General features: G+C 45.6%; 1 protein-coding gene across 3 annotated transcripts in view; it reads left to right on the forward strand.

Moving 5' to 3' along the window:
- MED27 (mediator complex subunit 27) overlaps nucleotides 1-27,741 on the forward strand; it is a 443,188-nt gene that overhangs the window by 222,749 nt on the left and 192,698 nt on the right. The window contains exons 1-3 of one of the 3 annotated variants that reach the window (XM_050760250.1): nucleotides 2,991-3,217; nucleotides 5,295-5,439; nucleotides 9,458-20,757. In XM_050760250.1, the coding sequence (XP_050616207.1) occupies nucleotides 3,015-3,217; nucleotides 5,295-5,439; nucleotides 9,458-9,502 (393 nt within the window). In that variant the 5' untranslated portion in view covers nucleotides 2,991-3,014 and the 3' untranslated portion in view covers nucleotides 9,503-20,757. Of the gene's footprint in view, nucleotides 1-2,990; nucleotides 3,218-5,294; nucleotides 5,440-9,457; nucleotides 20,758-27,741 lie in introns of those variants that run through there. The other 2 variants (XM_050760248.1, XM_050760249.1) reach the window with 2 other exon arrangements.

Raw genomic sequence — 27,741 nt, forward strand, 5'->3', positions numbered from 1 at the left:
TCGTAGTCCCCAGTGTTGGAGGACGGGCCTGATAGGAGGTAATTGGATCATGGAGGCGGATGGATCATGGCGGCAGATTTCCCCCTTGCTGTTCTAGCGATAGTGAGTGAGTTCTCACGAGATCTGGTTGTTCAGTTCTCACGAGATCTGGTTGTTCAAAACTGTGTGGCACTTCCTCCTTGTTCACTCTCTACTCATGTAAGATGCGCCGGTTCCACCTCACCTTCAGCCATAATTGAAAGCATCCTGGGGCCTCTCCAGCCATGGTACCTGTACAGCCTGCAGAACCATGAGTCAGTTAAACCTGTTTTCTTTATAAATTGCCTAGTCTCAGGTATTTCTTTATAGCAGTTTAAGAACAGACCAATGCAATCATTGATAAAATACTATTAACTCATCTACAGATCTTACTCGTATTTCACCAATTGTCCCAATCGTATCAGCAAAAGAAAATCCTAGCTCACACATTGCACTCAGCTGCCACATATCTTTGGTGTCTTTTAATCCGGAAGAATTTCTTTCTTTCTTTTTTTTTTTTTTTGAGACGAAAGTCTTTCTCTGTCGCCCAGGCCGGACTGCGTGGCGCTATCTCGGCTCACTGCAAGCTCCACCTCCCAGGTTCACGCCATTCTTTTGCCTCAGGCTTCCGAGTAGCTGGGACTACAGGCGCCCGCCACCGCGCCCGGCTAATTTTTTATATTTTTAGTAGAGAGGGGGTTTCACCGTGTTAGCCAGGATGGTCTCGATCTCCTGACCTCCTGATCTGCCCATCTCGGCCTCCCAAAGTGCTGGGATTACAGGTGTGAGCCACCGTGCGCGGCCTAATCCGGAAGAATTTCTCAGCCTTCTTTGTCTTTCAGGACACAGATATATACATATATATATATAAAATTTTTTTTTTTTTTTTTTTTTATTTTTTTTTTTTTTTTTTTTTGGTTGAGACTGAGTCTCGCTCTTATTACCCAGGCTGGAGTGCAATGACGCAACAATCTTGGCTCACTGAAATCTCCACCTCCTAGGTTCAAGCAATTTTCCTGCCTTAGCCTCCCGAGTAGTTGGGATTACAGGCGCCCACCACCAAGCCCAGTTAATTTTTTGTATTTTTAGTAGAGATGGGGTTTCACCATGTTGGCCAGGCTGGTCTCGAACTCCTGACTTCAAATGATCCACCCACCTTGGCCTCCCAAAGTGCTGGGATTACAAGCGTGAGCCACTGTGTCTGGCCTGACACAGATATTTCTTGAAAAAGTACAGATCAGTCAGTTACTTTTGTCATGTTTTTCAGTTTGAGCTCTACTGATGTCCTGATTAGATTCAGGTTATGCACTGCTGGCAAGAATATCACGGAGGTCATGTTATGCTCTTTCCAGTGCATTGTACCAGGAGGTGCACAACATGTCCCATCACTGGTGATGTTGACCTTGGCCTTTTGGTTAAGCTCGTGTCTGCCATGTTTCTCCACTGTGAAGTCACTCTTAAGTCACTATCCATCCCCCCTTATTTTTACATTAATGAATTGTTTAAAATTTTTGGTAAAATATGCATGACATAAAATCAACCATTTTCACTGTTTTTAAGTGTCCAGTTCTGTGGCATTAAGTACAATCACTTCAATTAAGTTGAACAGCCATCACCACCATCCAGCTGTAAAACTTTTCCAAGTCTGTACTCTTTAAGTACAGACTTAAAGGTGGCCGTTTGCAATATTATGCTGAAATCTTCCTCTCTACAGCTTTCCTACAACTGGTTCTTGTTATTGCCACTAGTTAACCAAGGACGACTCTTGTCTTGGGTTGACATGAAGGTGAGTTGAAGGTGACAATCATGACCTACCTCCTGCTCTACTCTTCTCTGCTCCAAGCTATGCAACCCCAGCTCCTCTAAGGAAAGAACATGAGGACTTGGGCAGGTTCCCTTTGGTAAAAAGATAATAAATTTTCAGAAACCTGTCTATAGCCAACAGGACAAAGAGACATTGAATTTTTCCATAAAGCCAGATTTGGCCAAAATGGTTTTGTTTAAATCCCAAACCTTCTCTTTCTTCCACAACCTCTGTGCTATGTTTGTTATTTTCGGAGGTGTGTGCTTCACTGTAAACCAGCCACCATTCTACTTTCTGTCTCTAACATTTTGACTACTCTAAGCAGAATTTTGTCTTTTTGTGACTGACATTTCACTTAGCATAATGTCTTCAAGTTTCCTCCAGATAGCATATGTCAAAATTTTCTTGCTTAAGCCTGAAGAATATTTCATTGTATGCCAATATCACACTTTGCTGATTCATCAGTTTATGGACACTTGGGTTGCCCCTGCCTTTTGGCTATTTGGTGAATAATGCTGTTATGAACATGTGTACAAGTATTGAGTCCCTGCTTTCACTTCTTTTGGGTATGCGCCCAGAAGTGGAACCTCTGGATCATTATTTTCCTCTTCTTAATTAATAAACATCTTGGGGGACAATACTTTGAGATTACCTGAAAAACCTGTTATTTTTCTGACACTTTCACCCACTAGTGTTAGCATCCATCGATTTCTATCTGAATCAATTATTCTAATGGTTGTCAAATGGCAATTTTCTAATTCCGTCACTCTTTCTGCGTTGATGAGTTGGCATTCTACTAGAAAGAAGAAACTTCCCTTCTCCCCCCTTTATTTATGAATATGGACTCATTTTATTGAATGGGCTACGCTCCTTTCCTTTTTACACTATTGCTCTGAGCAATTCTTTTCCCTATGATTCCCCAGAATGCAAGTTTGGGGAAATGCGGGAACTTTCTGTATTTCTTTGTTACCATTAAACAAACTGAGAGTGCAACCTGACTTCCCCAAGTTGAGAAAAATCATTTTCCTGCCCACGCATTAGTTTAGCTCAAGGGGAAACCCTTTTTCGAAAGTGCTTTCTGGGCAGCCCCGCGCGAACTGCATTTCCCAGAGGTCTTCGGAGTTACGTCATCAGCGAGCGCGGCTTTTTGCTGGCGAAGCCGGCTTTGGAGAGCTGCTGTGGCGGCGGCAACATGGCGGACGTGATAAATGTCAGTGTGAACCTGGAGGCCTTTTCCCAGGCCATTAGTGCCATCCAGGCGCTGCGCTCCAGCGTGAGCAGGGTGTTCGACTGCCTGAAGGATGGGATGCGGAACAAGGAGACGCTGGAGGGCCGGGAGAAGGCCTTCATTGCGCACTTCCAGGACAACTTACATTCGGTCAACCGGGACCTCAAGTAGGTACCGGCTGAAGGGGCCGGGGTCGGGGACCGGCCCCGCTCCGACCCTGCGCCTACGTCGCTCGAGTCTTCCCAGGCAGGGGCTGTTCTCCATTTCCTTTGATCCCCGTTCTTTCTCTTCGTGCTCTCCAAGCCTCTGCCTGCCTCTCAGGGACACCTTATCACCATGCCTGCTTTCTCGTCTCGCTTCTCCTGGCCTCCTGGTCCTGTTTGTCTCCCGCCATCCTCGACCTCTTCTGTGGCGGTTCCATTCCTGACAAGGAGGCATGCTCTTCCTATGAAGTTCCGCTTCTCTGAGCTTGGCAGGTTTCTCACCTGTAGGCCCTCTGTGCCCCATCACGTCTGATCCGAATGTAGTGATAGTACAGACAGGACCTGATCAGTCCGCTCCAAACCCAAGTGCACCCAATCTGATTAGCCCCAATTCCCTGGCCCTGAACTTGGACTTCATCAGTTCCACCACCACCCACCGGCAACCACGACGAAACAGGCCAGGCCTTGAGCTATCTTCCCCCTTTCCCCTACCCTCTCCCAAACCACCTGATCAGTTTCCTCACTCCCACTCTCACTGCTCCTGTTCAGTTCCTTCCGCAGTAGAGACCTAATTTTCAAGCTCCTAACCAGTTTACTTACTTATGCTTAACGCCCCTGCTTCTTAATTTGTAGTCTTTTAGGGTTAAGGATTCCACTTTTCCTAGTCTTTCTTACAAAGCACCTTCTTCACTTATACTTTACAAGTGTTGTAAGAATTAAATGAGAGTATGTTTGTAAAGGGCCTGGCACATAGTCGGCACTTCTTGATTGCTTAGGTCCTGAACTTGCCTTCTCTTTTATAAGAGAGTCAGCCCTTCCCAGGAAGGTTAGAATTTCAGGATTTTTGCCTTTTACTTCTCAGAACTGACCTGAGTAGGGGAAAGCATTTGGTGAGCTAGTCATCCTTTGATTTCTGGACTGGTTGAATTTTTGTTTTTTCAACTTGGTCTCCTTAGTAACCAGATGGAAAGAGGAGGTAGGATGGAGGAGGAGGTGGAGGAGGTGGCCAAATGATGGGTGCCTTTTTGTTTTCCCCCTAAGTAGTTGCCATAAATCACACACCCCTTCTCAACGCCCACATCCGCTTGCTATTCTCTGGCACAGCGCCGAGCACCAGTTAATACTTTCCCTGCTTCAGGGGATGCACTGGCTCTTCTTCCCTATCTTCTATTTTCTTTCCATTTTCTCTCCGAGTTACTTTCCTTTGTAATGTTCAGGATATTATAACCCTTCACCATTTTAAATAGAAACTTTAAGAGTGCTGACATTATCCCTGTGCCGTCTTAAATCTTTGTACAGTAGTGCCAAGAAGAAGGTGGCTGATGATTCCAAAATGAATGTGGCATAAGAAGCTGTTCCTAGAGAGTCTTTTGTTGGCAGTTTGGGACTGGCCCCTCAGAACGTACTCCTGGAATGTGCTCTTGTTGGCTCGCTTTCCCAAGCTTCTCGAGGGTTTTCCTGCTAGACTGAAGTGTGTTTGACACAGCCCCCTCCGTGGTGTCTTCCCATTCCATTTGTTTATTTTATCTCTTCTTTGTTTTGTTAAGTTTTGCCATCTGTGAAGCATCACGTACAAATCTATCCCTATGTGAATGAGAAATAATCATTTATTCAGGTACTTGCTGTTCTGCCAAGTGTAATGATCTGCACGTGGGTCTGAAAACTCTTAGTGAGAGGCCGTGTTATGCCACATTTCAAAATTCCAGAAAGTCTCGTCCCCACTGCAGAGATGAATTTGAGTTGTTCAATTCTGATTGTGGGAGTCTTATTGATTCTAGTGCCCATACGTTTTTTTCCTCCTTTGGAATGGCACCAGGAAGCTCTGTTTTAAAGTCAGATAAGCTCTCATTTAGGGTTTTGTTTGTTTGTTTGTTTTTGTTTTTTTTAAGTGTCCCAAATATTTTTTAACCTTTCAAAAAGTGTTTCTTCTTAAGGGACTTCTGATGGATGGTTTGAAGAGCAGTCTTTGATCCTGGGGGTTGGCTTTACCTTGGAGTGTAAGTGGGCTTAGGTTTATTTGCCTTATCTCTTTGCTTTTCAGTGAGCTGGAACGTCTGAGCAATCTGGTAGGCAAGCCATCTGAGAACCATCCTCTTCATAACAGTGGGCTGTTAAGCCTGGATCCTGTGCAGGACAAAACTCCTCTCTATAGTCAACTCCTTCAAGCATATAAATGGTCAAACAAGGTAAGGGAGATGTAATAAATGGAGCTAATAGATGGAAAGCCAAGTTTTCTTATATTCCATAAATGCAGAAAGCAAGAGTAAGTTTGGATTGCTTGCTATGTTCTTGATTCAGCATGGGGTTATAGAGTTGGAAGTTGTAGAATTTTTCTGTAATCTGTTTTGTAGTCCTTTGAAGTCTTTGGGGATTCATGATGCTCAGGTGATTACATATTAAAAATTCTAACTCAGGTGTATTTAACCTGGAGACCGGGTATAGGGAGCAACTCTTATGAACCCCTTAAAATTATATGCAGCATGTTGTGGTATGTGCATGTGTATCTGGGGAAGGCTTCGTAGCTATCATCAGGTTCACAGAGGAATCTGTGGCCCCCAGGAGGTGTCTAAATGTTTAGCTGCAAACATTATGTTCTTGTATTGTCTTTTCCTCTGTCACAGATGGATGAGCATCACTACAGTACCGTTTGTTAGATGACTCTCTAATTACTTAGATGCCACCTAAGGGAGATTTTTCTTAACATGCTCTGTAGAGTTTGATATTCATGATTTCTTTCAGCAGGCAGGCCTGTGGCAGAGACCCTAGGACAGCTGTAAGTGGAAAACTAAACTGTAGTTGAAAAATAACAGAAACAGTTAGGCTCATGAATCTGGAAACGGTTCGTTTGTTTACGAACAAGTTCCTTTTGTTTGGGTGCTATGTGTTGTGGCATGCATGTGTGTACGGGCTTTTTATGTTGATAGGGAACTAGAATATATATATACTTTAGGAATGATTTTGGAAGCTTTTTTATTATACTGTGCTGCCTCTTTGAATAATTGTTGTTAGAATTGTTAGTTGTTTAACTGTTTGCAGGGTGGTGCCCCCTCCAGTAATCCATTGGCATTTTCTTCTTTTCGGTGGTTTTTTTCCCTTTAGGTCTTGGATAAGAGATAAACCTTGAGAGTTTTCCTGGTGTGCAGAATTTTTTCTTTGAATTTCTCTTTGAGGGTGTTTTAGTATTCTTTGGTTTGAAGGGGAACCCTGGGAGCTGCATTTGTGATTTAGGAAGGTGATTTATCATGGGTTACTAAAGAAAGAACTTGAACCTTGAATGCATACATGTAGCCTAGAAGGCCTTTCCCCAAAACTCTGGGCTGCCAGTGACAGAAACCCAACTGGGTCTAGATTTAGCCAAAAAAAAAAAAAAAAAAAGGCATGGCGGCCTTCACTGGTTCAAGGAACTAAAATGTTCAGGGAGTTACTTGTCTGTGACTGAGCTCAGGAGCATCAGGGTGCCTGGGTGGTGTGGCAGGAACGTCACTCTCCTGCCCTCTCTAGGACTGCTTTCCTTTCTTGGCCTGATGCTCTCCAAGGGGTAAAAAACATGCAGTTGTGGGGATACATAGTTCTCATACCTGGTGACCTCCCAGTGTCCATGTCAGGCTCTGAAAAAGGATTCTGGCCCAAACTTGATAGGTGCCCTCTGAGATGGTTCATTGCATCCATGGGTGGGATCCTCAGCTCAGAGCACCTGAAACACAGGAAATGGGGCTCCTTGGAGTTGGGACAGAGGGAGTTCCCAGAAGGGATGGATGCAGGGCAGGTAAAGAAATCACAGACGTCTGTTGCAGTTTTTTTAGGCCAGACGTGGGACTGTTCCAGCTCTACACAGATAGGTATTTGGAAAAGGAAGCCATGTTGATGTATCCTGTGGGTCAAGTTCTCGAAATAGGGTGCAGTGACAAGGACTGTTCAGTGGTGGGAAGATTCAGGCTGATCTCAAAACCATGAGTGAGTGGGACACTTCATGGAAATGACTAGTCTTATGTTGAAGTGATGACACTGAATTTTTGAATGAAGGTAGTTTAATCACTGAATTGTTCCGCTATTAGAAGTTCCTACTTCGGCTGGGCGCGGTGACTCACGCCTGTAATCCCAGCACTTTGGGAGGCCAAGACGGGCAGATCATCAGGTCAGGAGATCGAGACCACGGTGAAACCCTGTCTCTACTAAAAATATAAAAAAAATTAGCCAGACGTGGTGGCGGGTGCCTGTAGTCCCAGCTACTCAGGAGGCTGAGGCAGGAGAATGGCGTGAACCGGGAGGCGGAGCTTGCAGTGAGCCGAGATCACACCACTGCACTCCAGCCTGGGCGACAGAGCGAGACTCTGTCTCAAAAAAAAAAAAAAAAAAAAAAGAAGTTCCTACGTCAACCCCTACCCTTGCCCCACAGTGGAAAATAGGTTGTATTAAGGAAAAGAAATGTTATGTATTATGTATGTGGAACTTCTTGTGCTGGAAATGCTACAGGTTAAAAATATCTGTATGCATTTATCCCAGATTATAAATCTCCTATGAGCAATGTGAGGGGGTGTCGAGGCTGCAGACATGTCCCCGGCCTGCTGAGGTTCGGCTCCTGTAAAGGAACTATGTTCTTTCACCAGCACGAGAGAACAGTTAAGAGACTCAGCCCCTTATTTTAGAGGTGAGCAAACTGAGGCCCAGTGAACTGACCTGTTTACAGCTCCCCAAGCTAGACCAGAATTTGGGTTTCCTGACCTGGTTCAATGTTCTTTCCTCAAAAGTTGATGTTTTAGTCCGGTTTTGCTTAAGGTTTTCAACTGTAGAAAACATTTTTTTCCCCGTTTACTTGCATCCTGGAAACAATTCACATTATATTTTATTCGTGAATCTGTATGTATTTTTCTAATTTTTAGTGATTTATCAAAGGGTGGAGATGGCAAATACATGGTACCTGGATTCTTAACCTATTGCTCTTTCTAGGGCAGACATCACTAATCAACCATTGCATTCTTTCCTGCTGAGGCTGTGTGTATATTGGCTTAGAATCCTTGCAACTCTCTGTTCTGGCACTAGGCAGTGACTGCCAATTATTCAGAAGAGGGTGGCAAGGAAAACATGTTTTTTATTTCTGTTATAGCATATGACATCCTGTGCGACTATTACTTATTTATACCTTACCTTTTTCTACAAGGGATTTAAAGTAGATTATAAGAATACACAAAACCCTGAAAGAAAAGAGGGAAAACAAGGATGAGGATGCCTATATACATTTCTTTAATAAACACAAGAAGTAGCCTCAAGAAATAAGCCAGTACTCTAATTTCCAGCTGGGGACATGGAAGAGCAAACAATTAATTATATATGTTTATCTTGCCTTTCCTACAAATGAAAAGAGCTTTTTAATTGCTAAAGCTTTCATCGTTCATCATTTTACCCTCAAAGAGTTTAAACCAGTAAGTGCGTTAATATGTTAAGTGAAGTTTGGGGTAACTTGCCAATGTCAGCTGTATGCACTATTGGCTAAGAATTGAAGGACATATGAGAAAGGCTTTGATACCCACCCATTATGAGATGAACTTTCTGTTTTATGTGCTGTTGGCTATAGAAAAGTCTCGTTCATGCCTAATGACTAATTATTTTCTTTAGGGGATTTTGTAATTTTTGTAAAGTCAGTTGGAATATTAATTACCTGGTACTTGGCATAATTGTTAGAATAACACGTTTAAAAATTAATCTCATCTAATGGAATGATGTCAAATTGCTGTGAGCAGCACTTTTCCCATACTGATTTGGGGGAAGAATTTAGCTTTTCACTATTATGCACCTATAGATAATTGTTCTGAGAAGGATGACAAGCTCTCTTGACTAGGGCAAAAAATAATTGGCATCAACGCTGTCCTTGCTATAAAATAGTGAATGTAGACTTGATAGTGCTTATTATGTTCAGAGATGCTGAGAGTTAACCTGAACTTATTCTGAAGGTCCCCTTTTGAAGGTTTCTGGCATCCTGTCACCAGGCTTTTATTTCTGGCTTTTATTTTTTTTTCATTTGTTTATGGCAGAAGGCTACTTGTATATTTGCCTGGAAAAGCAGACTAAGACGTCCGCCTTTCCCTGGCGACATCTGAAGCTGCAAAGACCCCAGAAGTGTCACTTTTTACTGGGCTTGGGAAATGGGCCCAGAGCGAGGTGCTGCTGCTACCTTTTTTTTTTTTAATGTTTGATTTTTTATTATAGAAAGAGCAACTTTCTATTCCAAGAATATTCCATTGGAAAGTCTGAAGACGTTTCCTCCGTCCTGCCCTCCTGAACCGTTCTTATCAGAATCCAGTTGCTTAATGACGAAGTTACTGCAAAGTTCACTTCTTACATCTATCTCTGAAGGTGCTCTTTTCTGTTTTTGCATCACGGAACTAACAGGGTTGGAATCGTTTTACGTTGCAACGCGGAGCCTTTCCTTTACGGACTCCGTCCTCTTTTAAGGGTAAACTCTAAGGCCCAGGGGAGAGAAAACATGTCCATCTTGTTCCTTGCTGGGAGTCCCCAGCACCTAGCAAGATGCCTGGTACACTGTAATCATTCAGTGAAGACTAGCTCAGTGAATGAAAGAATAAATGAATCGAAGCATTTTCTGTTGAATTTTTAATTTACAACCCTTTTGTGGTTTGCTTGCTTGTATTTTTGATGAAGTACAACGAGGGCATTTCCATTTTCAGCCATTACTGAGAAAGCCAGTTGTGGTGCTTGCAGATGGGAGGAAATTTGGAGATCTTATGATGGAGGCCAGGGCTGGGGGTCATTTGGACGGCCAGGGTGAGGTCATTGGGTGAACCAATGATAAGCTCTTTGAAGGCTGATTGTAGCATTTTTATCCATATCATCTGTCACCTGGTGTGCCCTTCTAATGGGACTTGGTGGAAGTTTTTTGGAGTTGCCTGAGTCAGGCTAATTTGAGCTGCTGCACCTGATGTCAGGTGTTCTGTGGCAGCTGTCATTTTGGCAGCAATGTGGAAACTGTCTAGGAAGAGGAAAGTCAGCTCCACCAGCCTCTTAGGGTTATCCTACTTTGTGAGTTACCTATAACCAATTTCTGCTCGTGTTTTCCTTCCCACCAGGCCCACCCTGGCTCATTCTTCTCTCCATATAGCTGCTACATGTTCAGGGAATACAGATTCATTCAGAATATAATAGGAAAGAAAATGACTTAAATGCCCCTCAAAGTTTAATCATCATGACTTTAGGATTGAGCACCCTTCTGGATTGTCCTTTTATTAGCGAAGGTGTTCTTTCACCTAAATCTAACCTGTGTAGCGCCCCATCACTCAAAATGAACTTGCTAGCATAGTGGGTTGGGCTGTAGTATAGACTGCTCTGGTTAGCCTTGAACCCTGCACCCTCCTCCTCCCTCCCCACCTGCAATCCCTGGATACCATGGGAGCAATTATGAAAAGAACAGCCAACCAGAGAAAACAATGAAATTCAGCCAGTCTCCTGGACAGCTAGATATATGGTAGGATTCAGAAGTCAAGAAGGTATATCAAAAATATAAAAACCTAGATGTGAGTTCTGGAGTCAAGACTACCTGAGTTCTGATCCAGCTCTGTGCTTATACTTGAGCTCACAACCCTTGATACAAGGGAAAAAATTCTTTTTGAGTATCAGTTTCCTCATCTGTAGAATGGGGATAATACTAGTGTTTGTGTCATAGGGTTGAAGCGAAGATTGAGATAATGCACATCAAATGTCTTAGGATAACTCACACATAGTAAGTGCTAAGTAAATGGTAGTTATAATGACCAGGCATAGTGATAGTACACATGTGTATTCTCATTTATGGAATGCATGTTACTCATGCATATGTACTCATTTATAGAACGTGTGTTACTTGTATGCATGTGTACTCATGGATTGCGTGTCACTCATATGCCTGTGTACTCATTTATGGGGTGTGTGTTAGGCATATGCCTGTGTGCTTGTTCACGGGGTACATGTTACGCATACGCGTGTGTGCTCATTTATGGGGCGTGTGTACTTCTGGGCCCGTGTACTCATGGATTGCGTGTTACTCATATGCCTGTGTACTCATTTATGGGGTGTGTGCTACTCGTATGTGTGTGCTTGTCCATGGGGTGCGTGTTATGCGTGCGTGTGTGTGCGTGCTTGTTGATGGGATGTGTGTATGTGTGTACTCACCATGGGGCGTGCTTTACTCGTATACATGTGTGCTCATTCCTGGACACGTGTTACTCGTATGCATATGTGCTCATTCAGGGGCGCGGGTTACTCGTGTGCATGTTTGTTCATGCGGTCCGGGTTACTTGTATGCGTGTGTACTTGTTCGTGGGGCGTGGGTTACTCTGCTTGGCATGCTCGTCCATGGGGTGTGCGTTACTCGCATGTGTGTGTGCTCATGGAGTGTTACTCATATGCGTTTGTACTTATGGAGTGTGTGTTACTTGTGTGTGTGCTCGTTCATGGGGTGTTCGTTACTCATATGCGTGTGTGCTCATTTATGGGGTGCATGTTACACATATGTGTGTGTGCTCATTCGTGGGGCACCTGTTTCTTGTGTGTGTGCTTGTTTATGGGGCGTGTGTTACTTACATGCGTGTGTACTCGTTTATCGAGTGGTGATGTTGCTCAGTGGTTCAGAGCGTAGGCTCCAGAGCCTGACCACTCTGGCTCACATGCTGTGTTACCTAACAGCCGTGAGGCTAACCTCTCTGTGCTTCAGTGCTGTCTTCTCTAAGATGGGAATGATAATTGTACCCACCTCAGAAAGGTGTTATGAGGACTAAATGAGGTGATACAAGTAAAGCACTTAACCTAGCACAGAGTCAGTACTCTCCAGTGGCTGCTATTACTGTCTTAAGACAATGCTGAGGACAGATTCCAGGCAGTGGTGGCCCATCTTCCAGTGGCTTCAGCTCCCTCACCAGGCCTCCCACACCTGACTTTGGTATTCTCCTGAAGTTCTTCACATTGGAGATTCTGTTGGATAATCAGCACCTTTTCCACTGAGACAACAATTCACACATTAATATGAATTAATGTGTTGGGGGGCAGTTCTTTCCTCACAGAACCTGGGGGTGGAGGTAAGGGATTGGGGATTTGGTGGGGGGTGTGGGAATCGAGGGACAGTAAAGGCAGGGCGAGAGTCCTGGGGACAAACCACAGGAGTAGTGAGAGGACTGTGGAGAGGAGGTGAGAAGGGCATGTTTGGCCCCAGGCGGACATTTGTGCACACCAAAGGGGACTCTTCCCACCTTGGGACTCAGTAAGACCTAGGAAATCAGATCTGTTTTATAGTCTTCTCACCTGGTGGGAGAGGTCTTGTGGGCCAGTCTGGGATTTTTAGCCTTTTTTTTGAGACAGGGTCTTGCTCTGTTGCCCAGGCTGAAGTACAGTGGCACAATCATGGTTCACTGCAGCTTCAGCCTTATGGGCTCAAGAGATCTTCCTGCGTCAGCCTCCCAAGTAGCAGGGACTACAAGCATGCACACCCACGCTCCAGCTAATTTTTAAATGTTTTGTAGAGACGGGGTCTCACTATGTTGCCCAGGCTGGTTTCAAATTCCTAGGTTCAAGTCATCCTCCTGCCTTGGCCTCCCAAAGTGCTGGGATTACAGGCGTGAGCCACCACACTCAGCAAGCCCTGCTTCTTGAGGACAATATCTGAACACAAAGGCTAATTTAGAACATTTGGATTCTCTCCAGGTTGTAAATTGGGTGCTTGTTATCAGCAGGGCTCTGGAGTCAGACTTCATTGGGTCTCAATCCTCATCCCCCTTTTCCCAGCTTTCTCATTTGGAAGAACGTGCCTTTGCCTCAGCCTCCTCATCAGTTCAGTGTGGATAACAGTAGCTTCCACCTTCCGGGGCTGTTGTGGGGACTAAGGCATTGAGCACATTTGAGGGACCTAGGCCGGTGCCCAGTGTGGCGCGCTTGCAGCAACTGTCCTTTATTCTTGCTCATTTTAATATGAAAGGTAAAGCTGCACCTGGCGGTGTGCGGTCAGGAGAACCCTGGACGGAGCATTCTAGAGAGCACTGTTCAGTCTTGGCCGTCCACTGTCCCGCTCTGTGGCCTCATGCCAGTGGCTTTCCCCGCCTGGGTTGCAGCTTCCTCGTCGGTAGGATGAAGGGTTGGGCTGGGTGATCTCTTCAGTCCCTTCCAGCTCTGCCCCGGAGAGGTTCATCGGAGTCAGCAGTGCATTTCTGTGGTCATGGAAACAAAAGTGTAATCCGAGGAAGGGAGAGTTATTTCCACCTCTTCAGCTCTAGTCCAGTAATGTTTCTGAAGTACACACAGCCTTTGTGTATGCTCCAGAGCATCTCAGAATATCCCCGAGCACAGAGTGGAGCAGCAGCCCCCAGGGACTTGAGTGGAAAATTACCTTGCAAAGGTTCTGCAGACAGCATTCGCCTCTTGTAACACACCATGAGTAAATGTTACTGAAAATCAAGCCATACCCCTATCATTCGAAACGGTTTCTTTCCCAAGGCTTTGGCCCGATTCCATGTCTTTATGTTCTACTTATTAGTTGTGGTTTCTGAAAATAGTCACTTTTTTGTTGCCTGGAATCAGGTTTGTGACTCCCTCATTCTTTTCTGTAAAAGAGCAGGAACTGTCTTTGGAAGGCTCACTGGCCGGCCCCAGGGAGGCTGCAGAGGCTGCTGGACGTGTGTCAGCCTGCCCGCTGGGAGCCACTGGCCGTGGAGACTCACATTGATTCCCTGCTTGACTCTCTTCTATCAGCCTTTTGTGGGATGATCAGGTTTGTGTGGTTTGTCCAGAGCCTTCTGTAGATTGTAACCAGAGCCTATAAAGGGCATTTTCTCTTCTCTTCCAGGAATGTTAAGTAGAAAGGAAATTGTCTCCTGCCATTTGTCCTTATGCAAAATTGCACATTGGTGGTGGGAAGGAAGCATATCATTACATGTACAGAAGCCTCCCATTTTCTTGTCTTCTCTCTTCATGGTGGTTTGGGCTGGGAGAAGGCCGCCGGGTTATTAGTGCTTCTCTCCCTTTTCTGGGCCATCTCATCTGTTCTGTGGCTGCGCTTGCCAGCCACACACAGTGACTTCTAACTCCATCACCAGGCTGGCTCCCTCCCCCAACATCCAGACCCATGTATCAAAGGGCCCAGCTGGACAGCTGCCCTTGGGGACTCACAGGCCTCTCAGACTGAAGCAGTCCAGAACTGAAATCCTCACCCCCACCACCAACCCACTTCTCGTGGTGGGATGCCTTAGCCAGCCACCTGCCCAGATCCCTGGGTGTCATCCGTCGCTTCTGCCTGTCCCTCACACCCTCTGACAGATCTATTCATTCCCCCTCTTCACAGCCTCTCAGGTCTTTCCTCTCCATCTTGACTGCTGCTGCCTCTCCCCGGGCCTCCATTATTGCTCGGGGCAATGCCGCAGCCTCCCCACTGGTTTCTGGCCTGTAGTCTACCCTTTCTAATCTATTTTCCACTCTGCAGCTCTCGAGGGATCTTTAAAACGTAGAGATCTGATTTTGTCACTCTTCAGTGATTTCCTCCCTCTCTCTTAGGATGAATTCCAGCTCCCTTGCTGGCGCTTGGAGGCTTTCTAGTAATAATACACGGGAGCCCGAGTCCTTTGGCCGGCTTCCCTCGCCTCAGTTTCCTCATCTGTAAAATGCCACAAATAGTCCTGCCTCTTAGGGTAGCAGTGAGGATGACGTGAATATTGCATGCGAGTGTGTGGCCCAGGGGGAGTGTCTGTACATGACCTATTGACCATTAGCAGTCCCAGTGCAGGCCTGTCGTCGTCATGGTCAGTTGTCGTCGTCGTGGTCTGTTGTCGTGGTCTGTTGTCGTCGTCGTGGTCTGCTGTCGTCATCGTGGTCTGTTGTCGTCGTCGTGGTCTGTTGTCATCATTGTGGTCTGTTGTCGTCGTCGTGGTCTGTTGTCATCATGGTCTGTTGTTGTCATGATGGTCTGTTGTTGTCATCGTGGTCTGGCACCACTTGTTCTTCTAGCTTGTTTCCTCCCTCCCTTCTTGCGGGGGGGAAGAAACCCTTTTTATTATGAAAACTTTTTATTATGGAAAATTTCAAATATACACAAAAGTGAGAGAATAATGACCTACCTTCAACCATTAAGAACATTTTGGGCTGGGTGCGGTGGCTCACGCCTGTAATCCCAGCACTTGGGAGGCCGAGGTGGGCGGATCATGAGGTCAGGAGATCGAGGCCATCCTGGCTAACACGGTGAAACCCTATCTCTACTAAAAAATACAAAAAATTAGCCGGGCGTGGTGGTGGGTGCCTGTAGTCCCAGCTACTGGGGAGGCTGAGGCAAAAGAGTGGTGTGAACCCGGGAGGCGGAGCTTGCAGTGAGCTGAGATCGCACCATTGCCCTCCAGCCTGGGTGACAGAGAGCGAGACTCTGTCTCAAAAAAATAAAAATAAAAAAAGAACATTTTACTAAACTTGTTGCATATATTTCCCCATCTCTCCCCACGCTTGCTTGCTTTTTTGGTTGGGGGAGGCGAGGACTGGAGTCCATATGTGAAAATGGAGCCCAGACATCCTGCATTTCATCTATGGAGACTTTAGTGCACAGCTTCCTCTCTCCCCACTTTCTCTGCTCTTCTTCTTATTGCCACTTCTAGTCTACAGAATTAATTGCGGTTCCCCAAGGGGCCATCATCTCTTCGTCTTGGGGCCTTAGCACTTGTTCTTCCTCCTCCTTTCTTTCTGTGGAAAACTCTGAGTCATTCAAGTCTCAGCTTAGTTGTTACCACCTCTGGGAAGCCAGGCTTTGAGATGCATCCAAATTAGGTGTTCCCTGTGTTTACCCCATGATTGCCTTTACTTGTCTGTTTTCCCTGCAAGATGATGGCTTCTCCTGTATTAGCACTGAGGCTTTGGGCCAGTTACCTAACACCTGCTGGACTGTGAAACGGGCATGGCGCTGATCTCACAGGGCTGTTCTAAGCATCTAACTGGAAAATGTATGTCAAGTTTCTAGTTCAGGGTTGGACACACAGTGGCATTTAATAAATGGTAATTATTGGTATTAGTGATTTCCAAGTGTGCAATAAAACAGTATTTGAATGGAATTAAAATGGAGCCTCTGAATCTCTTCCTCTGTCATTTTTAGATTGTGGTTTCTTTTCCTTCTGCATCTGCCTCCGTTTGCATCACCTTAACTTTTTCAGATTTTGGTTGTGGCTGTTGTCAGGTGCAGGAGCACTGAGAGGCAGGAGGCCTGGGAGTGAGTGCCAGGAGGCTTCCTCTCCATCTTTGGCTGCTATGTGCTTTTATTTTTATTTTTATTATTTTTTTCATTTTCTTTCTAGCAATAGAAGATTCCCAAACTACACTCTGTGCTAATCTTAGGGATTCTCTGCACTGGCTCAGGACTTCTGGCCTGTGTGCGGGAGGGGAGCTGGGGCATCTGTTTTGCCTCCTGTTCTCTGCACTTTTCTTTGGCTTCTGGAACTTGCTCTCTGCGTTTCCTTTGCTGTAGTCACTTACTTGTTTTGGGAGGCACCAGCTCACCACAGTTTCTTGGGCATGGTGAGGCTTGTTGTTGGGGCCAGTCCCTGCCCAGGGTCTTAGCTCAGCTTCTTCTTTCCCTTGCTGACCTCTCCAGGTGAAGAGAAGTCCCTAAGACCCTCCCATCACACAGGGGACGGTTTGCTCATCTAGTACTTGCTGGGAAGTCAAGAACTTTGTTGTCTTTTTGTCACATTGCCAAACTTGTTTCAACCCTGGGGTTGGAGGCTGTTTCTGAAGTCTCCTCCAGCCTCATCTGTGGCTGCTCTGCGAGATGCACCCCGGGTCAGCTGCAAGGAGCCTGCAGAGGTCAGCTGTGCCCTGCTGCTCGCCGTGCCTCCGCCTGGAATGCCTTGCACTTTTGCGAATGCATTTTCTCCTCCAGCCCTCTTAAAGTGTCTCTTCGATGAAGACCAAGCAGAGCTTAGCTCAGCCGGCTTTGCCCCACAGCCTCTGGGCAGTCACGCTGACCACACTGCGGCTGCCTGCTCTCTGGGTCTGGCCCTGTTCTTCAGGGTGGGGACTGGAGTCATCTTGGAGTGCCTGGCTCTGAGTACAGAGCAGGCACGCCGTAATTGAGCAGCACCTCTGCCATCTTTCCAAGCACACTCTGGGGACTGTACTTCCTTGGACTGTTAGGGGACCTTGGTGACGAGGTTGGGCATCACATCTCATTTGATAGAGTGACTTGTCCAAGGCCATGCTGCTAGCCCAGCAGTATTTGGCAGCTATAAGAGGGAATGTCAGTAGAATGTCCAGAAAAGCAGAGAGGTTTCTTCTACCATTGAGGCCCATTAAGATACTGACTTTTCCCCTGGGTGGCCCCCATCAGTACAGCAGGACCAGTGGTCTGTCCATGTGACATACCAAAGGGAATCACTGGGGACAGGTGTGATCCACAGACAGCCATGTGGGGCCCAGCCCGGGCATGGACACAGCTTAGAGGAATTGCCTTGACCTTTATGAGGAAGGCAGCTGCAGGCCTCTCAGATTCGGGAGCGGCAGGCACCCTTGTGTGCGTTAAGCTCTAGCTATGATAAGTTGGGATCTGAGCAACTCACTGGCATCTTTGCAGGGCATCTCATGAAAGAGAAGGGTACTGCCCAGGAGCCCCTTAGCAGGGTGGAAGGGGGCACCAAAGAATGGCTGTGTCAAGATAGGCACCACCCCTGCACCTTTTTGTTTGTTTTAAACAGGGATTGTACTTGGTCGCCCATTGGGTTCATAAGATGAGATACCCGCCGCTCTTCTCCTTTCCCTGTTTGTGTGTGTCTGTGTGTTTTAGCACTGGAGGGTTATGGTAGACCACTGTTATTTTTAGTCAGTAGGCTTCTCTGATTATTGATTACTTATCAGTAGTTCCCACCACTGTGTGTTCTGGTCTTGGCTCTCTCTGGATGCTGCTAAATGTGTTAACTTTTGAAGGGTGAGAGTCTGTAGGTTTTGAATGTGTATATGCATTAACGTGTGAGAAGATGGTCACACTTGCTGCCAATGTGCTAATTCTTAATCATTTCCAAACTGTGTTTTTGGATAGTGTGCTTTTTGCTAGGAAATATCCAGTGCATCCAGTCAATATGCATTTATTGAGCACTTCCTACATTCCAGGTGCTGTTCTAACACAGTGAATGAAGCCAGTAAGTTCCCACCTTCCTGGTGGACAGAGGAGTAAAGTGCCCAAAGCACCTGGTTTTAGTAATAATTTCTGGCCCTACTGCTTGTCTTTTTTTTTTTTTTTCCCCTTAACCAGTAGCCTTAAATGTCTCAGCTTACCAGTCCTTACTGTCAGAACGGAACATGACAGAGTGCCGGGTGACTTAAATTGGCAAATGTAACTTATCTAAAGCAGTGTCTGAACATGAAGGAAATTTTTTCTTGCTATCCTGGTATCTTAAATATCGCCCAATTTTTATAGCATGGTGCATTTTAATTCTGCTCCACACTTAATGCAAATGCAGATGTATTATTAGCGATATACCCTTTCTGGCTTATTTGCCCTTGGCTTGGCACCAGTTTGCCTTTATCCTTTTCTAGCCTAAGGCTGTGCTCACTTTAAGGGATTCTCATTGATTGGAAGAGAACACTATATATCTTATATTTATGGCCCATCGAGGAAAAGCAACCACTCAATCAGCTTTAGGGTTCCATCAACGTCAGACCTGACTCAGTTGGTCTGTTTCTGTCATGAGATAACTTTCTACGTGTTCTTTGAGATATGTATTGATGACTCTGTAGCAAAGAAGCTACACATTTGTTAATCCTTGTATTTCGGACTGGGTCTGTTTACATCTCCTCTAGATCCCCAAAGGCTGATTTTGGCCGTGTGTGAGACAGGCCTTATTCCCTGACTTCAGCACCTCCTCCCTGCATGCTGGGTTCCTGGATGCTCTATATTCTCTTGGTGTGTCCGACCACCCACCTGCTCTTCATCCAGTCATCCAATCATAGCAAGATTTATCTACCTCGCCATTTAAAATCACACTTGGTGTTCGGCATGTTTCCCAGAATTGAATGCATTGATTCAAAATACTACATCATCCATGTTGTCTGTGATAAGAATTGGAATCACCCGAGTTTCATGATAGACTGAATTCTTGATGTCTTAGTGAGCAGAAAATGACGAAGTGACCGTTGAGGAGCTTTGTTTAGCGACAAGGCGGAAGTACGTTTTCCTTCCAGTGTCTCCATGATAGTTTCTGTGTGCTTTAGATCCTGTCCAAGTTTCTTCCACTTCACCTGCCAAATGGCTTTGAAGACACTCCTTTTTCCAGGTGGTGAATGCCCCTAGATCGGGCTGGCATATAGTAGGCACCCAGTAGATCTAAATTTTTCTCTTATTACCCCAAGCTCCCATCTGCCATTCCCTCTGCCCCTGAACACTTGAGCGGTGGAGGTGTTCCTGCCTAACTAGATTCCCTTCAGACTCGGCTTGGATAGCATACATACCAGCTCCAAATGCCTTTAAAATGTTTAAGAAACTAGCAGAGGATTATGGAGGCCAGCATTCCTCTATCCCTTGTTTTTCCCAGTCTAAAACAGAACAGTCCGTGTTAATTTTAATTGCTTGGATGAGCTCAAACATTGAGATTTTAATGCATTTTCACAGTAGCTCAGACAGCATAACCACATTATCCTGCTGGCAGTTGGTTGGAATCCTCGGCCAAAACGTTGTACTTGGGGACCTCAGCTCAAAAAGCCGGAACGTGGTAATTTCCTAGCGAGATGTCTTGTGGGGAATGTTGCGTTTCCTGTTGAGACTTCTTCCAGATAGTGAAGTGTTGTCCTTCTCCATCACGTAGTGGTGGGTTCATATTGCTTTCAAGGAGGGTTTCAAAGCTCTTGGCTAGCTGAGGGGGTTTCTGGGGGAACTGCTTTATTCTTATGAGTTGCAAAATGGAAAAGGCCTATTATAGGCCTCCCATAAGCAACCCAGATGGAACATTGTCACTGTCTGCAGCCTGGCGTGCTCTGGAAGGCACTTCCCAGTGACTGCATCTCCCATCTCCTCAGATGATACTGATGAATTTGCTGCTAACTGAATGAACAAATACTCCCACCCTGTTTCAGGCCGTCTTCTGTCACTAGGACACTTGCAACAGCTTCCTCACAGGCGGCCCTGTCTTACACCTAGTCCTTTTCCCACATAGTCAGAGTGACCTTTCAAAATGCGAGTTTGATCACATAACTGTCTTGCTGAAAATGTACTCATGGCTGGGTGCAGTGGCTCACACCTGCAATCCCAGCACTTGGGAAGCTGATGCTGAGGACAGCTTGAGCCCAGGAGTTCAAGACCAATCTGGGCCACATCATGAGACTCCGTCTCTACAAAGAAATGAAAAAATCAGCCAAGTGTGGTGGTATGCGATAATCCTAAGTCCCAGCTACTCAAAAGGCTGAGGTGGGAGGATCACTTGAGCCCGAGTTCGAGGCTGTAGTGAGCTGTGATCACCCCACTGTACTCCAGCCTGAGTGACAGAGTGAGACCCTGTCTCAAAAAAAAAAAAGAAGTATTGATGACTCCTTCTCATGCTCAGGATGAAGACAGACTGCATAATGTAGCTCGCTATGGTCCAGGTCTGGCTCCCATAGCACCCCAGCTCTGGTACTTAGTCACTTTGAGTCACCATACTCGACCTGCTGGCCCATGCTACTGCCTGAGCTGTTGCCGTGTTCAGATGGGCCCACCTCACTTTATGAGTGGTGAATACGTTTTCATTTTTCTGTATTTGTTACTTGAGAGTCTTTTCTAACTCCCCAAGTTGGGGCAAGGTGCCCTCCCGTGTGCTTCCGCAGGCCACTTTCCCACTCCCGTGTTGCCCACATCATGGCCTGATTCATGCTGGACTGTAAGTACTGATTGCCTGGACAGGGCCTGGGGCCAGATCGGCCTGTTCCCCATTTTATTTCCAACCTCTAGCAAGTCCAGCAGAAGAAAACAAACTAACAAAATACTTTCAGTTAGATGAGTAGCTTAATTATCTTTGAAGACAATATAATAACTTTAATTGAGCATATTTTTGAGAGGAGGTAGGAGCATAGGTGGGATTCCAGGCCCACTTTCTGGAGGTTGGTGGGAGATGACTGCTAACCCGTGTGTCTCCAGAGCACACAGCTGCTCCGATGTCTGTATTGGGCTTATGCATTCCACTCACAGCTCGGCTTGCTGAAGGAGCATGCATATTAAGGCTTGTTTTTTTCTTTTTTTAAACTAGTTTGGGGATACAAACAGAAGGTAAATTATCCTGATTATTTTGAGGCAGTTATGAAAAGGGCAAAGAAAGGATACAGCGAAAGTCATAGAGACACCTTATGTTTATTTTAGGCCTTTACAGTTTCTGAAGCATGGACATGCCTGTCATTGCATCAAGCCAGGAGCAGCTGCGATGTATGGGGTCAAAGCCTGGGCTCTGGGGCCCAGTGGGTGGCCTGGGTGCCAGCCCTGCTGCCGCCCTTTAGTAACTGGTGACGTTGTTCAGCTCACTCCTGTTTCCTGATCTGTAAAATGAGGTTGATGGCAGGAGTGATTTGTAAACAAGGCATTTTATTAATAAAATGTTTAGACCCTTCTTAAAATACAACAAATTTTATAGTGATTAACATGTTATGCTCTATAAAAGTTTATTATAGACCATTCAAGCTAAAACAATACAATTTGAAAGTATGCCACATCAACTTCACTTACAAACTACTAGCAGTGTCAGTATAAAAAGCAAGATCTTACAACCAAAATCAAAAGATCTAAAGTACGGTTGTTTTTATACCTTAGCATCACCTCCAATTCTAACTTTGCTGGGTGAGACATACCCTCCCATAGCCACTCGTTGGCCCTCAAGGGACAGGGCCTGCAGGAATGTGCTGTGAATAAGGCACCGTTGGTCCTTTTAGCTCTGACTTACTTTTGATTTGGAGAACTTATGTCTGAAGTTAAGGTTCAGCCTCCATCCCTCAAGGTTTTACCCACATCCTTTTGCTGCCCCCCTTTCTGTCCTTAAGTGTCCTTTAGTGTTGGAGAAATGGTTGTAGATGCAGAAATGCTCTTGTATCAGTCCATTAGTTGATGAAGAAAGAGCCACTTGTAGGGTGACAGCAGATGAAAAGAAAGTTAAAACTTGAAGACAGTGTCCTCTGAAAGAAAAAAGGGATTTTTTTTTTTTTTTTTTTGAGATGGAGTCTTTCTCTGTCACCCAGGCTGGAGTTCAGTGGTGTGATCTCCACTCACTGCAGCCTCCGCCTCCCGGGTTCAAGCAATTCTCCTGCCTCAGCCTCCCGAGTAGCTGAGATTACAGGCATCCGCCACCATGCCCGGCTAATTTTTGTATTTTTAGTAGAGATGGGGTCTCACCGTGTTGGCCAGGCTGGTCTTGAACTCCTGACCTTCAGAGATCTGCCCATCCCAGCCTCCCAGTGTGCTGGGATTATAGGCATAAGACACTGTGCCCAGCTGGGAAATGTTTAAAACACTTTATTTTGAAGTTGAGAACTGAATTTTGAATTTTGAAGTTGAGCAACACACTGTGCTTGGTGGGGACCGTAAAGGGTTTCCTGTAGAAGCTTGGAAAGGGCGGCCCTTGGAGGAAGCTTCTATAGAAATGGAGCCATCATGTGGAACCGTGCAGTAGTCAGTCGGGTGGGAGGGGGAGTAGTAATTTTTGCCGTCCCTGTGCACATTTGTCCAACTGATGAGAAAAGCCTTTGAGAGTTGGCCTACATCAAATTTGCCTTATGACAGGGATATCTGTATCTCACGGCTGTACGTGGAACTGGCAGCCAAAGAGGTCAAGCTTGTGTCTACAGCTTTTTGTCAACATTCATCTTCTTCCGCTGTGTCTGTCTGCCAGTGGTGATGCATCTGCATTTCGACAAGATGGTGTGTCACTGCCTCCCCCAAAGCAGGGGGCCACTCACTTCCTCATTCTCCCATTAATCTCTATACATGGGGGTCATACCTATGCTAGTCAGTGATTCTTCTACGAAAGAAATGGAAACTGAAATTTTGTTAATTTGTTCATGTTTTTCTACCTTGAAACCAACTTCCCAGCAGCGTTAGGTAACTAGATCAAGTCCGAGCTCTGCAGTTTCTTGGTTTTTTTTTTGTTTTGTTTTGAGACGGAGTCTCACTCTGTCGCCCAGGCTGGAGTGCAGTGGCTGGATCTCAGCTCACTGCAAGCTCCACCTCCCAGGTTCACACCATTCTCCTGCCTCATCCTCCCAAGTAGCTGGAACTACAGGCGCCGCCACCTCGCCCGGCTAGTTTTTTGTATTTTTTAGTAGAGACGGGGTTTCACCGTGTTAGCCAGGATGGTCTCGATCCCCTGATCTCGTGATCCACCCGTCTCGGCTTCCCAAAGTGCTGGGATTACAGGCTTGAGCCACCGCGCCCGGCTCTGCAGTTTCTTTACTGTGTCCTTGGGCAGGTTACTTGACCTCCCCTGAGTCTCAGTTTCCACATCTTTAAGTGGAGATAATCATGATTCTTACCTTCTAGGATGTCTGTGAAGACTCAGTGAGCTAACCCTGGTAAAGAACTTAGCTCAGGGCTCCCTTAGTGTCAGCTCTGAGGGGTATGATAACAAAATGTATTAGTGGGCATTGGTGCTAAATATAACGACAGTCACCTGAGCTGCTCTTCAGACTGGTAATACCAAGCGAGGAAGTTGAGGAAGTCGTGTGTCCCTGTATCACATCTCAGCAGACAGGGATCTTCAGCTGGGTTTTGGGCAAGGCGCATTAATGGCTGCTTTCCTGAGGATTTATTTCCAGCCATGATATACAAATGGCTGTGGGTGTTGAGGCTGTAATGGATCTTGTGTTTAAGGCTTCTACTGTCACGGCTCAACAGAGCCCTCCCTCGGCCCGCCCCTCAGATTGCTGCCTCTGGCTTGGAGCGTGACTGCATCTCTCGGCCCCATCACCTGCCAGCTCTGAGCTGGTGGCTGTGAGGCGCAGCCTTGGCATTGCTGGCAGGTTGGTCTTAGGAGAAGCTAGGCACTAGAGCTTGCCAGCACAATTTGTACTTTGATTAATTTAGTTAATCTAACTATCTTGTGTCAACCTGAGAGGATCATTATGCACAAATCACTGTTGAAACTTGAAGCTGGCCTCCCTTTCACTAAGCCCCCAGTCTGGTCTGTAGTGCTCCACCAGAATCTTTCTGAGGGTGATTCTGTTCCTCTTGCCCTCTCTGAGATACCAGACTTTCTCCGAAGTTCAAGTTAGAAGCTTTGAAGAAAGGACTTGTTTGGATTCTGGTCCCGTATGTTGTGTCTCACTTGCGGAGAACTGTCCCCTTTTATCTTTGCATGTGAGTTAAATTTCATTTTTCCGCTAAGTAGTGTGAGTCTGTAGCTGACTGCTGCTGCTGCTGCTTTCAAGTCAAGTGGGATTTTCAGAATGGGGCCCGAGTGGGCTTAGAAGTTCCTTCAGGGATGGGAAGGAGGTATGCATGGGGCGGGGGGAAGGGTGACACTCACCAAATCGCTTCTGTTTTATTGAATGTAAACAAAGTGTAAGACGCTTCATTCTTTGTACCACTAAGAAAGATAAAGCACCGCCACAGGTAATTTTCAGACACTGTGATCATAAGATGCATCATTATTTCAGGTTTTAGAATAAGTGAAATGTGATATGTTGATAATGAGGCTGGTTATAAAATCCTTAGCTTTTGATACGGTTTCACTGAAGTTGTGGAGATGTGGATTTGGAGGACCCAGATATTTGTGTCATCCAGTGACCTTCACATGACCTTCTATAGTAGTCCGTTCTCATGCTGCTATGAAGAAATACCCGAGACTAGGTAATTTATAAAGAAAAGAGGTTTAATTGACTCACAGTTCCGCATGGCTAGGAAGGCCCCGAGAAACTTACAGTTGCACTGAAAGGGGGAGCAAACACGTCCTTCTTCATATGGCAGCAGGAGAGGGAAGTGCTGAGCAAAGGGGGAAAAGCCCCTTATAATACTATCAGATCTTGTGAGAATGAACTCACTGTCACGAGAACAGCATGGGGGTAACCACCCTGTGATTCAGTTACCTCCCACCAGGTCCCTCCCACGTCATGTGGGGATTATGGAAACTACAGTTCAAGATGAGGTTTGGGTGGGGACACAGCCAAATTGTACCATCTTCCAAGTTGCTAAAAAAGTAATGTACCCATCTCTCTGTGAGGTAGGAAGAGGGAGACCAGCATCCCTAGTTATGCACAGAAAGATTGGAATGTTGTGCTTTTTATGTGTGACTTTCAGATGATCACATTCTACATATTTTCAGTCAGCTTAAAGTTTTCACTTTTAAAATTGGTGGCCAAGCCTCATATAATTCTTAACTTTAGAAAAAATAGGATTATCGCTTGACACGTTTTTTTTCTTGAGGATAGAACATTCCACTGTGTTAATTTATTATTTCGTTTATTTTTTAGAAATTAGGTTTTACTATACTGCCTAGGTTAGATTCAAACTCCTGGACTCCGGTGCTCCTGCTGCCTCATTCTCCCAAGTAGCTGGGATTGTTGGCACATGCCATGGCACCAGGCTCCACTCACTGGGTAACACAGTCCTGATGTCTTCTTTGTTGTCACCAGGGAGGGCTGAGGAAGTGGAGTGGGCATTGACAATTTGGGAGTCTGGAAGAAAGATAAACTCAGGAGGTCTTTTCACTTTCATGAGTAATGTTTGGGATCACCTGTTAGGAAATCCAACGTACAGGCAGAATTTTCTAGTCACTCCCTAGATGAGTATCTGGGAAACTGATTTAATTGCCATCATATTGGCTTATGTTTATCCGAGAGCAAATGAAGTTTAAGGAGGTCCCACTAAGTTATTCATGATTATTTCAGTCTGTAAACTAGCTGCAGATGCAAGAGAATGTTTAAACGCCATATGGATGTGACCTGTGGCCCACGCAGCCCAGCTCTGTTGCCTCTTGAAGGCACACCAACCACTGGCAGACCTTTGCTGGTGCTGCCTCCGTATGTGATTCCCCGTAGAAATAACTGCTCACAGCAGAGCATAGCCCAGAATCCATTTGTTTCTCATTTGGTCCCCAGTAACTTGTGAATCTAGACTAGATTGGTTTGCCAGATGAGGACGCTGAGCCTCCGGGAGGACACAAACAGCACTGGATGGCCAAGCGCTGTAGATCATCCTGTTTGGTGGGACTGGCAGAGGGTTACCTCGGGTTGTGTGCTTTTGTCTAGGCTCTTGTGATTAAGAGGGAAAGATTCACTTGAGTTCATGTGAACAAAAAGGAGGCATTATTTGGGTGTTTTGTGGCACCAGAGGGCAAACAATATAGCCAGACCTTGCAAGGGCCTGGCACCAAGGGGTAGTGCAACTCCTTTGTGAGTCTTGGTGCTGTGGGGCCCCATGGTCCCTTGTCTCTGCTTCCTCATGAGTTTCTATCAGGCTTTGCTGTCAGCAGATGGGTGTACTTGTCAGGGCACAATGGCCTCGTGGCCTCTGAGTTTACATTACCTCAGCATCGGTGAGCCATATGAGCCGAATGAAGAATCTTTAGTTCCATTTTTTGAGAGAGCATCTGAAGCCAGCTCTTTGTTCTGGGCCACTGAATGTGTCCGTGGAGTTGGGGTGTACAGTTCTGAGAGACAGAGGGGTTATGCTGGACTAGACCCGAGTCATCCTCTGCAAGGTGTGAGCCCTCTGTCATGGTGTCTATACCTTCCCTAATCTGTGAAAGTCGGGAAGTTGCTTTTCTGAAATAGCTCATACAGGTTGAGTATCCCTTTTTTAAAATGCTTGGGACCAGAGGTTTTTCAGATTTTGCATTACACTTACCAGTTGAGTGTCCTGAATCCAAAAATCTGAAATCCAAAATGTTCCAATATGCATTTTCTTTGAATATCATGTTGGCGCTGAAAAAATTTGGGATTTTGGATTTTGAGATTTGGGATGCTCAACTTGTACCTGCTTGGAAGTTGGTGGTATTTTCACCCAGCAATTCTCATTTTATCATTGGGATGGGAGGCTGGCTACTGTGTAATTATTTACTAGGGCATCAGCCTTATACATTTGAAGTTTGCTGCTGCTTTTCCCTGTCATGACTGCATCAGCTAGGACTCCGCTAAGATTTAGAAAGAGGATTAATCTTTGTGTTCCTTGCATAAGCAACGTCTGTTGTAGAACTAATAATGAGGTATAAAAAATGCTAGTATTTGTCCGACTTAATGAAGTCACCATAATGAAGGCATGAAACAAGCAAATATGCCATAGTTATTTTGATGGAAATGTGAGCAAATGTTAGGCCTGTTATATTTGAGGATAAAATTGCAATTTTAGGTGCACAGAAGTATGACATGATGATGAAGCACATGAGCCCTCTCTGATGCCAGGTTCAGACCCTGCTTTTACCACTGCCTTGCTGGCTGTCCTGGGGGGCGCACTGATCTCCTTTTGCTTCCTAATCTGAAAAATGGGCCTAAGCATGGCAGCTGCCTCTGTGGGTTGTTGTAAGGCTTCAATGAATTAAATCCCCTGAAGT

Source organism: Macaca thibetana, chromosome 15 (assembly GCF_024542745.1).
Source record: "Macaca thibetana thibetana isolate TM-01 chromosome 15, ASM2454274v1, whole genome shotgun sequence".
Lineage (NCBI taxonomy): Eukaryota > Metazoa > Chordata > Mammalia > Primates > Cercopithecidae > Macaca > Macaca thibetana.